General features: G+C 35.5%; 1 protein-coding gene across 2 annotated transcripts in view; it reads left to right on the top strand.

Moving 5' to 3' along the window:
* LOC143020839 (lysosomal acid glucosylceramidase-like) overlaps positions 1-13,905 on the top strand; it is a 15,847-nt gene extending 1,942 nt beyond the window's left edge. Inside the window, exons 2-11 of one of the 2 annotated variants that reach the window (XM_076177671.1) lie at positions 1,393-1,605; positions 2,015-2,150; positions 3,410-3,563; positions 5,263-5,423; positions 6,370-6,604; positions 9,094-9,235; positions 10,736-10,812; positions 11,411-11,521; positions 13,107-13,276; positions 13,715-13,905. In XM_076177671.1, the coding sequence (XP_076033786.1) occupies positions 1,393-1,605; positions 2,015-2,150; positions 3,410-3,563; positions 5,263-5,423; positions 6,370-6,604; positions 9,094-9,235; positions 10,736-10,812; positions 11,411-11,521; positions 13,107-13,276; positions 13,715-13,814 (1,499 nt within the window). In that variant the 3' untranslated portion in view covers positions 13,815-13,905. Of the gene's footprint in view, positions 1-1,392; positions 1,606-2,011; positions 2,151-3,409; positions 3,564-5,262; positions 5,424-6,369; positions 6,605-9,093; positions 9,236-10,735; positions 10,813-11,410; positions 11,522-13,106; positions 13,277-13,714 lie in introns of both variants that reach the window. The other variant, XM_076177670.1, reaches the window with a different exon arrangement.
* The last annotated feature ends 609 nt before the right edge of the window (positions 13,906-14,514 follow it).

The raw sequence follows: 14,514 nt of genomic DNA, 5'->3' as shown, positions 1-14,514 counted from the left end.
ATCGTTCCGTCATATATAGCAAAGCGGAATGATGAATCAAGAGTTTAAACCTAGACGAATGTTAGACATACTGTTGAAATGTTCTTGGACAAGTGTAGATTTCTGTAAGCCAAGTCATATTCTAGTTATTCAAATGGAGGTTGGAGGTAGGATGTTGGAGGAAAAATAACCCAGTGTGATACCTCTTATTGAGTAAATTCCTCTAGACTGTACTCCAAACGAGTGGAGTCACACTGGGCTAATTTACAGTAATAATGATAATAATAATAATGATGATGATAATAATAATAAAAAAAATAATAATAATAATAATAATAATAATAATAATAATAATAATAATAATAATAATAATAATAATAATAATAATAATAATAATAATAATAATAATAATAATAATAATAATAATAATAATAATAATAATAATAATAATAATAATAATAATAATAGTCATAATAATAATGGTCATAATAATAATAATAATAATAATGATAATAATAATAATAATAATAATAATAATAATAATAATAATAATAATAATGATAATAATAATAACAATAATAATAATAATGATAATAGTTATAAAGATAATATTAATACATTCATAAAACAATAGAACAAAAAAATTACAACTTTATTAACAAATTTTAGCTTCTATACTATCATAGTTTATCAATACTTGATTACACGTCTCGTATAAATATATTTGGATTAAAAAGTGTAGAAGTAGCCCCCCCCTCCCCCCTATGGGAAATTATGTGGATGGACGTGGGAGAGGAGCGTGTTCACCTTATCATATTCCCACCATCACACACAATGGCGTCTTACGTGACGGTTAATTAAGGATGTTCACTTTATAATTTCACATTCTCTTGCTTCTCCGTTCTGTTACCCTCTTTATTTATTATTTTTATTAATATCCTATAATGATAGAAGCGACGTTGAAGAACAGGGAAGCACTGAGTATTATGAAATAATGTCTGTTATGTTTTATTTACTGGGTCTCGTGGGAATGGATATTCATATCATATATACTGTATTTCAATTATATTTTACAATATCACCTTCTCTTGTTTCTCCGTTCTGCTACTCTCTTTATCTATTATTTCTATTATTATCCTGCAAGGGTAGAATCGACGGTGAATGGCAGGGAAGCACCGAGTATTATGAAATATTTTTGTTTTGCTTCTTTATCGGGTCTGTCTCGCGGTAATGAATATTCATATCATATACTGTATTTCAATTATTTTTTCTAATTTCATCTTCTCTTGTTTCTGCGTTCTTCTACCCTCTTTATTTATTATCTTTATTAATACCCTGCAATGACAGAAGCGACGGTGAAGGGGAGGGAAAAACTGAGTATTATGAAATAATGCCTTTGTTTTATTTCTTTAGCGGGTGTGACCCGCGGGCATGGCGAACGCCCCTGCGTTGCTCGCAACTTTGGTCACAGTTCGTTCGTTTGCGTCTGCAACTCCACCTACTGTGACAAGGTTCCTCAGGTTGAAGTGCCACTCCGTGGGGAGTTCGCTGTGTACACGTCGAGCCTGGAAGGTGCTCGCTTTCAGAGGAGTCAAGGGGAGTTTTCATCCGGCGTTTTAGAAGAAGGTAAGAAATGGCGCCAAATCAAGGGAGTTGACGGGTCCTTGTACATATTTTTCTTGTTTTCCTTTTATTTTCTAATATAACTTCAGATTTATTATTTTTAGCCTTTCTCTTACATTTTATGACTTTTTTAGTCTAGCTGCTGCTAGATTTTATTCAGCTGAGGGAAATTACCTCCTCAACGAAAGGATTGAGAGAAAAATGTCGTTATGTCAACGTTTAAGATGATAAAGGCACAAGATATAAAATAAGATTATCTAATTATTACTTAAAATCCAGTAGTATGATTTCCTCCCGTTGCTGAATAAAAATATGCGGCATTAACCAAAATAAAAACTGTAGAATATATTTTCTCAGCGAAGGGGGTCAAAGTAATAATTCGGATGTGCGTGAAACTGTCTTGTTTCAGAAGTGGAGGGGAATTTAGCAGAATTCGAACTCAACTACACGAGCTTCCAGACCATTCTGGGCTGGGGCACTGCCATCACAGATGCAGCCACCATTAACCTCCTCTCCCTCTCAACTTCCACTCAGGAACAGCTTCTACGGTAAGAATAATAATACTACAATCTTTATTGTGTTACTTGTAAGGAGAATGCGTAGAAGCATCAAACTCTCGATGACGTCATGTCGCCCTAGCTGTGCATTTGATGATGTATGATAATCAGATTTTTGTGGTAAGACAGATATGTGAGAAAGCTTTAGGAAAAGGTAAGGATATTTTGGGGGGCTTTTATGGATTCAGAAAAGGTTTATGACAGGGTAGATAGGAAGGCACTGTGGGAGGTATTGCAGATATATGAGATAGGAGGAAAGCTATAAAGAGCAGTTAAGAGTTTTTACGAGAGCATTAGAGAGCTTGTATTAGGATTAGAAATGGAGAGAGTGAGTGGTTTGAGGTAAAGGTGGGATTTCGTCAGGGATGCGTTATGTCGCCTTGGCTGTTCAATTTATACATGGATGGGGGTGGTAGGTAATGGGCCAGGGATCAGAGATGGTTAAAGAAAATGGAGAAAAGTGGGAGATAAGCCAGTTGTTGTTTGCTGACGACACTGCGCTTATAGCAGGATCAGAGGGATTGAGGAAGTTAGTGACAGAGTTTGGGAAGGTGTGCGAAAGAAGGAAGTTGAAGATAAATGTGGGTAAAAGTAAGGTGATGAGATGTACAAGGGGAGAAAGTGGCAGCAGACTGGAAATGAGTATTAAAGGAGAGAGACTGGAGGAAGTGGATAGTTTTAGATACTTGGGTGCGAATGTGGCAGGAAAGGGAGGAGTGGAGATAGAGGTAGAATGCAGATTGAGAGAAGGGGGTAAATGCCTTAGGGGATTAAAAAGTGTAATGAGAAATAGACCTTTGGGAATGGATGCTAAAAGGAAGTTGTATGAAGGAGTGATCGTGCCGACAGCACTGTACGGACCAGAAACATGGAACATAAAAGAGGAGGAGTTTGAATGTGTTTGAGATGAGGTGCCTGAGAAATATGATAGGGGTTACTAGGCTGGATAGAGTGATAAATGGGGTGAGGAGGAGAACAGGGGTGGAAAGGGAGTTAGGAGATAGGATTGATGAAAGAGTATTGGGCTACTTCCCTTGTAAGGGGAGAAAATGATAACCTCCTATTCGTATATCAACATGTAGAGTTTTTCTTCCTGTTATAACCAGAAATATATATATAGATATTAATAACCAACTGGGCAATCAACAGCGTGATTTGTGTCATTAGTTTAGAAGGTATGTATGCTTGCAAAAAAAAGAAAAAGAAAAAAAAATGTGAGCAAGAATTCCTGTCTTCTTCCCGCGCGGCAGAGCCTACTTCTCCGAGGACGGCATTGGGCTGAACATAGGTCGCACCAACATGGGAGGATGCGATTTTTCCACAAGAACCTACACATACGATGATATCCCTGGGGACGTTGCCCTTGAGTATTTCGCCCTTCAGGAGGAAGACCTTGAGTATAAGGTAGGACAATAAACGTTTATCCCACCGTCGGAAAAGAAGACGCTAACGTCGAAAGTTCTGTATATTTCGATCACCAACTGTGATCCTCTTCAGCAGATTGAGTACATAGTAGAAGACATATACATATATACAAAAAATGTGAGGTGAAAAGTAGGAACAAAAGGAAAGCTCAGGTTACGTGACCGACGCTCCGCGAACCTTGTGAGTTTTAGTCCACTTGGAGTAAATAAGGTGGTAGTCGATTGACAGCTGAGGTGGTAATGCAGTCAGTTGATCATCGACTATTTGATAAGGTAAGACACGGAAGCATCAAGACTTTATTCAAACAACTAAACTGTTTTTAGGACACGAAATGAACTAAAGGTTTTTATCCAAACTACTAAACGGTCTTGATTAAAGTAGCGGCACAATATGCATTTCTCGCTAGCATGCTACTCGCTTTTGCTACTTGCTTCGATAGCCAACTCTTGCGTATTCGTCACACAGGGAATGTTTTGCTAGTGACTTTTTGGATAGCGGCTAACGAAAACAATAACAAAGCTTTCCGCCGAGTATTCCCCTGATATGTTTACAAATTGTTTAAAATGTGTTTAATGACAAAGATAGAGAATAAAAAAGCTCACGTTTAAAAAAATACTATGCATACTCAATTCTATTTACATTTTATATATAAAAGAGAGTAATGATTGCACATTTGAAGAATCAAGCGAGTAGCAAAAGTTGCCGATGGTTGTTCCCAGCAAGTTACCCACTTTTCCCGACAGCAAGAGTCAGTAGCATGCCACTCACTTTGGATACTAAAAATCAAAACGACTAGCAAAAGCAAATAGCATGCTAGTGAGTCATGCCTAGTGTGCCACCACCTTCAGAAAAAGCTTCGAGTGATTGAAACGAATAGCCAGAAGGATTTAATCGAAATTAGATTTGATCCATTTAGAACTCCAAATTTGACCAAATAAAATAATCTGGTAGAGCAGTGGGTACCGTCCCTGCCTCGGAACGCGGAAGGCCTGGGTTCTATCCTAGATAATTGCCTGAATGCTTTTAAAGCTTTCCAAACCCTTTTACTCCACAATGGCTGACATTAAGGAAGCGGTAGGTCAGCGTCGCATATAATGCTATCACTTCATCAGTACGATCGAGCTTATTATTCTGATTTCAGACTTTATTCACAACCACAGCCACTGAAAATAAGGATTACAAAGGATTACAAAGGCGGAGCATGCCGACAGGAGACCTCTTGATCCATATCTAGGTCGGATGCGAAAAAAAAAATCATATTGATAATAAAACAATGAATAAAAACTATAATAATGTAAATAACAAATAAAATACATAAATAAATGCATAGGTATAGTTAAATAATAAACAAACAGGTAAATAGTAAATAATAATAAATTGACATATAACTAATAATAAATGAAAATCAGATAGACAAATGATAACAAAACAAAAACAAATAATATAAGATAAATTATAATCATTACAGCATCTTAGGTATTTATCTAAATGATTCTTAAAGCTTCGAACTGAACTACATTGCACTACCTGTGCAGGAAGTTTATTCCATTCATTAACTACACGGTTGGCAAAGTTGTTTCTACCTACTTCCAAATTGAATCTATTTCCGGACAATTTTAGTAATAATAGATAAGAGAGAGAGAGAGAGAGAGAGGGATACAGCCTAATATTTTCGCAGATCCCAACGATCCACCGCCTCCAGGAGATGTCGCCTCGAACGGTCAAGCTCTTCGCCTCGCCGTGGTCGGCGCCAAAGTGGATGAAAACGAACAACGACTACGTCGGTTTCGGCCGATTGAAAGACGAAATGTACCAACCGTGGGCCGATTATTTCAAAAAGTAAGATATTCTCAGAACCAGACCCACTCATGAAGGTTTGAGACAGTTCTTCATAATATATATATATATATATATATATATATATATATATATATATATATGTATATATATGTATATATATATACATATATATATATGTTTCTAAATAGAAATGTAGTAGCACATTTGTAGATAACACACAGGAACCCACAGTCGGAGAAAGAATAAACTTCGTATAAAGAATAATCCTATATTTCGGCTATCAACTGTAGCCCTCGTACTTTCCTGAAGAGGGCTACAGTTGATAGCCGAAATATAGGATCATTCTTTATTCGAAGTTTATTCTTTCTCCGACTCTGGGTTCCTGTGTTATATATATATATATATATATATATATATATATATATATATATATATATATATATATATATATATATATATATGAGCTCTGACTTGTCGGAGATGAAAATGAGACTAGGTCTTCTGTAGCTATGTCGAGTGTGGTCGGGGATTTGTACAGTCATTTTGTACCAAACTATGCAGTTCGGTCGCTAGTGTCTTGTCTTCGTGATTATGACCACACAGGTCAGGGTTCGAATCCCCTGGCAGAGCTTCTAAAGATTAAATCTATCTTAAACATACACAACATACATGTATATTTATATATATATATATATATATATATATATATATATATATATATGTGTACATATGCTGGTACATTGTGATAAGTTGATGAAGGTGGAAAAAGAAGTCACGGGTCTAGTTCCGAGTTTCTGATTTTATTCCTGACCGGTTTCGCTCTATGCTTCTTCTGGAGAAGCATAGAACGAAACCGGTCAGGAATAAACTCAGGAACTCGGAACTAGACCCGTGACTTCTTTTTCCACCTTCATCATATATATGTGAGAAAGAGGATTCGATACCATACATTAGCATTCAATCGCTTATCTTATGTTCCCAATAGATTCCTCGACCAGTACGCTGAGCAAAACGTCAGTTTCTGGGGCCTTACGGCCCAGAACGAACCTAACAGTAGCTACGTTCCCGGGTTCTCCTTCAACGGCATGGGCTGGACGGCAGAGGAACAGAGGGATTGGATCGTGAACAATCTCGGCCCGACGCTGGCAGCCGACTACAGTGACGTGAAGCTGATGATCATGGACGATCAGCGATCTCAACTCCCGCAGTGGCCACGCACGGTACATATACCCAAATTCCACAAGTCACACGAATCACGAATATGCAGAGTCCACTAGGAAGAGGAAAAATACACGGAGTCCGAGCGCTTTCGTGATATATTCACATTATCAAGGAGTACAGAAAAGTGACTACAAACAAGTTGAGATACAGATTATAAATAAGGCAAGTTAATATATCACGAAAGCGCTCGGACTTCGTGTGTTTTTCTTCTTCCTAGTGGACTCTGCATACATACATACATACATACATATATATATATATATATATATATATATATATATATATATATCCACAATTCACTTTAATTCTAAGCCATCAACATCGAGAAACTCGAGGACGCATGCATGCAGAAATTTAAACATGTATGCCTCCTCAAGTTTCTCGAGGTTGATGGCTTAGAATTAAAGTGAATTGCGGTTGATAAAAATGTATATCTGTTCACTGGGACCCATTCAGTGCTGTGCATATATATACATACATATACCAAGGCTTTTTTCCCCTTACAAGGGAGGTAGCCAAAAAGGAAAAGGCATAAAATCATTCCCACCCATACCATCCCTGATTACACTACACATCCCTCCACCCTCCCTCTTATCTTAGCACCTCCTGGATGACGGGTCATCCCTGCACCTTGTCCACTGCCCTGGGTCAGAAGCAGTGTCGCAAGACACAGCACATCCACAGCAAGGCCGCTTCATTAAATCGGCGACCCCCCTCTCCATCCCCCCATGCATAAAAGGAGAAGACGGGGAGAAATCCCTTCGGGCTGCGTCAAATTTTGCTCACACATACTACCTCACCCCCCATCCCCTTGCTCATTCCACCTCATGCATCACAACATCATCCATATACAACCATTCTCCATTCACCCCTGTCTTCTGTCCTCTCTCGTCCTTCCTCAACAGACATTCCCCTCTTCCCCAAAGCCCCCTTCATCCCGTCCATCCACCTCATCCTAGGACGTCCCCTCATGTTCACTCCTTCCACATCTGCCTTCCATACCTCTTTTACTAGTCTTTCTTCACTCATTCTTTCCATGTGTCCAAACCATCCTAATACTCTTTCATCAACCCTATCTCCCAACTCCCTTTCCACACCCGTTCTTCTCCTCACCTTCTCCTTTCTCACTCTATCTAGCCTAGAAACCCCCATCATACTTCTTAGACACCTCATCTCAAACACATTCAAACTCCTTCTCTCTTCCTCTCTTATGTTCCATGTTTCTGCCCCATACAGTGCTGTTGGCACAATCACTCCTTCATACAGTCTCCTCTTAGCATCCATTCCCAAATATCTATTCCACCAAGGCATTTACTCGCTTCTCTCAATCTACATTCTACCTCCACTTTCACTCCACCTTTACCTGCCACATTTGCACCCAAGTATCTAAAACTATCCACTTCCTCCAGTCGCTCTCTCTTAATGTTCATTCCATATATATATATATATATATATATATATATATATATATATATATATATATATAAATATATCTATATATATATATATATATATATATATATATATATATATATATATAATTTATCATGCAAGTAACTAATAGGAAGATGCAAACTTGGTGACCGAACGGTTAAGTGTTTCAAGACAACGAAAACGTTCGGTCACCAAGTTTTCGTTTTCCTGGTGGTTACTTGCACATTTTGTGAATCACGTGTTGTGTGTGGTTTCTTTGCACACACGCATGCATGTATGTGTACATATACAATTTATATGTTTATATACATCCAATTTTCTGTTGTTTATTCATCTATTCATCCATTCCCATTCATTTATTCGTATATTTGGAAGTGAGAAACCCTTGGTAGGGCAAACCCTGTCAATTGCTGTAAGCCGCTGGGTTTCTAGGCCGATGTTTGGGTCGCCTCCTCGCCCGGGCAGGGCTGTCGAGAACCAACACTGGAAGCTCACAGTAGGCTCCGGGAATCAAACTTGTTTATCTATTTATTTGTGTTTATTTTTTGTTATTTATATACGATCAACGGGCTCCGCTCGACCACGCTACGCGGCGGCTCGGCCCTTCGAGCGAGCTCGCTTTGCTCGCAGGCACTCCCAGCAAATCAGTCGTCTCCATTGCCGTCCCGTCATCACTGCCAGCCAAACAGGGGCCAGAGGGGACGTGTCCCCTTGAGGGATTTCCGGTTTCCGGTCCGATTTAGATCGATATCAACAGGAATTATTTGATTAGTATATAAATATTTATAATCATTTATCTGCATCAGTATATAGATATTTATAATTATTTGTGTGCTATCTGCATCAGTGTATAGATTTTTATAGTCATTTATCTGCATTAGTATATAGATATTTATAATTATCTATCTGCATTACTATATAGATATCTATGATTATTCATCTGCTATCTGCATCAGTATATAGATTTTTATAATTATTTATCTGCATCAGTATATAGATGTATTTAGAATTATTTATCTGCGTATTTATTTACCTCTTGCCCTTGTTCCTTTAGGTCCTGGGCGACCCAGACGCGGCTCAGTACGTGAGTGGGATCGCCGTGCACTGGTACTCGGACTACCTGAGCCCCAACCTGCTCACGGAAACTCACGAGGAATTCCCGGAGTACTTCATCCTTGGCACCGAAGCCTGTATCGGTAATGGCGTCCCCGCAGTGCCAAACAGTGCCATACAGTGCCTCGTCAATTTTGTCGTGTGGTTTCTGTTTTATCTATTTATTTATTTGCTGGGACATCGTGGCAAGTTGATGAAGGTGGAAAAAGGAGTCATGGGTCTAGTTCCGAGTTTTTTAGTTTATTCCTGACCGGTTTCGCTCTATGCTTCTTCAGAGCGAAACCGGTCAGGAATAAACTAAAAAACTCGGAACTAGACCCGTGACTTCTTTTTCCACTTTCATTATTTATTTGTTTATTTCCAACATTGCACAATAAGGGTTGGGGGGGGGGAGAGATTAGAATCCATTTTATACACAGAGAGCTGCGGCATGACAATATATATCAATCACGTGACCCAGGGAGCCATTTTGTGGCCAAATCTTTTTCGCTTGCGATTACTCTTTGTCCTTGTGATTGATTCTCCAAAACTAATGTCTTTGTTCGCTGAGTACGCCTGTTTTTGTGCACTGGGAAGCACCAACAGTCACTTTGGAAAGAGGGCTGCGGCAACTCCGGATATGACGTCATTTTGTGGCCATTCTGCGATGACTTGTGCCTTCTACCAGATGTACAATGGAATTTATATTTTATTATCATTAATATTATTATCATTATCATTATTATCATTAATGTTATTATTGGTATTATTGTTATCATTATTATTATCATTGTTATTATCATGATTATTATTATTATACTATTCCCATTATCTCCTGACCCACAAGGTGTCGTCTGCCGTGTTGTCACGTACTGAATCAAAACATTCAGCATATACCGGAAGCTTTCCACTACCCCGAGTATGTTAACATGGTATATTCCAAATGCATAATGAGTTTTTCATTAAATGGTAGGTGATATGAGTAATTGTTATACATGTAAAGAAAAGAAGAGACTTGTTAATCGATGTGGCATCTCAGGTCAGGCAACGTTGCCCTGCCTCCCGACCAGGTGCGCGGTGTCTCCCCCGTTTTCTTTGGAGATGGTTTAGACGTGGCAACGCTGCTGGTTTTGCCGGCCACATCCTATAGGCCACCAGATAATGGAAGAAGTATAATATAACATTTTCTATTTCTAAGAGTTTGTTAACTATGTGTGTTAAATGTAGTTATTCATGATTGATCAAATCACATTTCTTTCTATTGTGCCCGTGCGCATAAGTATTCCAAGCAGTCAGTCAAATAGTTAGTCAACCAGTCCGTCCCTCAACCAGCCAAGCAACTCACCAATCAACCAACTAACCAGTAAATCAACTAACCAATCAAACAACTTACCAATCAAACAGCTAATTAACCCACCAACTAACCCACCCACCAACTAACCAACCCACCGACTTACCAACCCACCAACTAACCAAAAACACCAACTAACCAACCGACCAACCCACCAATCTAACAACACACCAACCAACCCACCAACTAACCAACCCACCAACTAACAATCAATTGACCAACTGACCAACTGTTGGTGGGACTCGAACCGCAGGCGACCTTCCCTTGGAGGAGCACGTGGCGCCCGGCTCGTGGGAGCGCTTCGAGCGATACGCCGAAGACATCATCGAAGTAAGCTGCAGTTTCACCCTCACGTGGGTGTCACAACACATATATATATATATATATATATATATATATATATATATGTATGTATGTATATATACATGTATATATATATATATATATATATATATATATATATATATCACTATTAAAAGTATATGTAAAAAATAAGCAAGTACATACTAAAATAAATAAAATAAGATGAAATCCAGATTTACACGGATTTTTTTAGCTTTGATATTCTATTCTATAGTTATTTATTAATTTATCTATCATTTTCTATTTATTTACTTCTTTATTCATCTATTTGCTTGTCTATTTATCTATATATTTAGTAATAGTATGAGAAACAGTAGTAGTAGTATTGTTATTTCTATCAATATTAATATTATTGTTATTATCATTCTATTATTGTTTTTATTATTATTATTATTATTATTATTATTATTATTATTATTATTATTATCATTATTATTATTATTATTATTATTATTATTATTATTGTTATAATTATTATTATTTTATTTGTATTTTATTTTTATTTATTCATATTATTATTATTATTTTTTTTTTTATCTCATGTTTAACAAACGATTCCATTCAGGACATGAACCACTGGGTGACGGGCTGGACCGATTGGAACTTCGCCCTCGACCTCGAAGGAGGACCTAACTGGGCCAAAAACTTCGTCGACTCCTCCATACTGGTCGACAAGGTAGGTCATCCTTCATTCTTAAAAAAAAAAAAAAAAAAAAAAAAAAAAAAAAAAAAAAAAAAAAAAAAATAATAATAATAATAATAATAATAATGCAAATTATTTTTCATGTTCCAGAAATCAAACATCTTGCATTCAAAATATAAAACATTATTTTCTACTTTAATTTTATGTTTATTTCAGGAAGATATATAACTCCAAAACGAATATATTTGAATTAAAAATATTTTTCTATACCAAAATTAAAATTCGTCTCATCAAAAAATCAGAAACATCCATGAATTATATATATATATATATATATATATATATATATATATATATATATATATATATATATATGTATATATATATATATATATATATATATATATATATATATATAATATGCATATTTATACACGGAATGATACATTTGGTATTATTATTTATCTAATAATTTTTTTATGTTCATCTATTCATTCATTACACACGCATATCGATATTTTCCCATCATTACTATATGTATTTACTTGTGAATTACACGAAATTATACAGTTGCATTGGACATATATTTTTGTTGTATATCTTATTATTTATTTATGTTTATTGTTTTATTTGTATATTGCAAACACTTCCCCTCTCTCTCACACACACATACATATACTAATATATTTGTAATTGTTCTTTCTAGAATTATATATCCATATATCTATATTACGCTTCTCCTGAGCCGGGCTATGACCCCATGAGGTTGCGAACTTAGGTTGTCACTAGGGTATGAGAACAAACCAGCAGTATACGTTTCTTTCTCTATTAAATATGTTAGAGTGTGTGTATAATGTTTGTGGGAGTTCAATTTGGACTACTTGCCTTAAGTTGACCTGATTTTAGGAGCAGCTGTCTCAAGACTGTTTTCTTTCTATCTTCAAACTTTAAGGATGCCTCGGTACTGTTAGGCACCTCCCTCTAGGGCTCTACTTCTCATCTTAAGATTTACATGATTGGCTATGGACAAAACACTAAAACACATTTGACCAATCATATTGCAGTAAGGAGTCGCTGGTGTCATATGATGTTTTAGTCCTCCGAAGGGGGCTTTCAGCGGGGCTTTTAGAAAAGGCCTTACCTTAGTACAATTTAGTTTTATTTTGGTTTTGCTCCTCTCGAGAAGGAGCCACCCACGCTATGCTAGTGTGTCCGAAGTAGTGTGAATCAGTTTCTCACATCCACCGATTTGTTTATTTTCAATGTTTTATTGATATAACGAATTTATTGTTCTATTTTTATTCACTTTTTATTACTTATTTGCTTTGTTATTCATTTGTTTATTTTTCATTTCTTTCTTTTTTACTTATCTATTCACTTTTATTTATTCGTTTATTTGTTTGTTTATTTATTTATTTGTTTATTTATTTATTTTTACTTATCTATTCACTTTATTTGTTTATTTATTAATTTATTTATTTATCTATTTTTACTTATCTATTTGCTTTATTTATTTGTTTATCTATTTATCTATTTATTTATTTATTTATATATTTTACTTGCTTATCTATTTGCTTTATTTATTTGTTTATCTATATATCTATTTATTCATTTTTAGGACAAGGATGAGTTCTACAAGAACCCCATGTACTACGCCCTGGGGCACTTCTCAAAGTTTGTCCCAGAAGGTTCTCGAAGGATCCAGCTGTCCAATGTCGACGACAACAATCTGAGCTCCACCGCTTTCACGACGCCAGATGGCACGCATGTCCTTGTCGTTCTCAATAGGTACCTGTTCCCCCTTTTTCATTCAAAATAGTATTTTTTACGAAATGAGCGTTAATGGGTAAATGTGGATTTTTATTTTACATTGTTTATTATTTTTTACTGCCAGTATTGTTATTGTTGTCATTCCTGTTGTTTTTATTGTAATTCTTATTATTTATTGTTATGTAATCATTGTTATTATTTTTCATTATTATTATCATTATTATTATCATTATTATTATTATTATTATTATTATTATTATTATTATTATTATTATTATTATTATTATTATTATTATTATTATTATTATTATTATTATTATTATTACTATTATTATTATTATTATCATTATTGTTATTATTATTATTATTATTATTATTATTATTATTAGCATTATTAGCATTATTAAAACAAATATATTTTCCTTTTATCTTATTCTATTTCATTTTATATTTCAGAGAGGACGTAAGCGTTTCGCTACGCGTCAGTGTTCCTGACTTGGGCGTACTGCAGTCCACACTTGGACCACGGTCTATGCAAACCATTCTATTCGTGTGATTACACTAAATAAAAACCTCGGTACACATTTTCACAATAAATGAGTCAGTACATGAGTTTTTAAAGAAAACATTCATTGATTGAAATCCTCTCAATGTGTTTTTGTAGCCTCATATATTAGTATGTACAAAGGATTACAAAGGATTACAAAGGCAAAGCATGCCGACAGGAGACTTTTTTGATCCATATCTAGGTCGGATGCAAAAAAAAAAAAAAAAAAAAAAAAAAATAATATTAATAATAAATTAAAACAATAAAAATGTAAATAACAATTAAAATACATAAATAAATGCATTGGTATAGTTGAATAACAAACAAACAGGTAAATAGTAAATGATAATAAATTGACATATAACTAATAATAAATGAAAATCAGACAGACAAATTATAACAAAACAAAAACAAATAATATAACAAATTATAATCATTACAGCATCTTACTTAGGGTATTTATGTAAATGATTCTTAAAGCTTCGAACTGAACTACATTGCACTACCTGTGCAGGAAGTTTATTCCATTCATTAACTACACGGTTGGCAAAGTTGTTTCTACCTACTTCCAAATTGAATCTATTTCCGGACAGTTTGAGACCATTGTTTCTTGTCTGATTCTCATTCAATGTGAAAATTTGGTCACTTTTAATGTTGTCAATTCCCTTTAGAATCTTAAAGACCTGTATCAAGGCACCTCTGAGTCTGC

Source organism: Oratosquilla oratoria, chromosome 40 (assembly GCF_046742065.1).
Source record: "Oratosquilla oratoria isolate Oo_2021 chromosome 40, ASM4674206v1, whole genome shotgun sequence".
Lineage (NCBI taxonomy): Eukaryota > Metazoa > Arthropoda > Malacostraca > Stomatopoda > Squillidae > Oratosquilla > Oratosquilla oratoria.
This window is presented reverse-complemented; position numbering and strand designations above follow the sequence as displayed.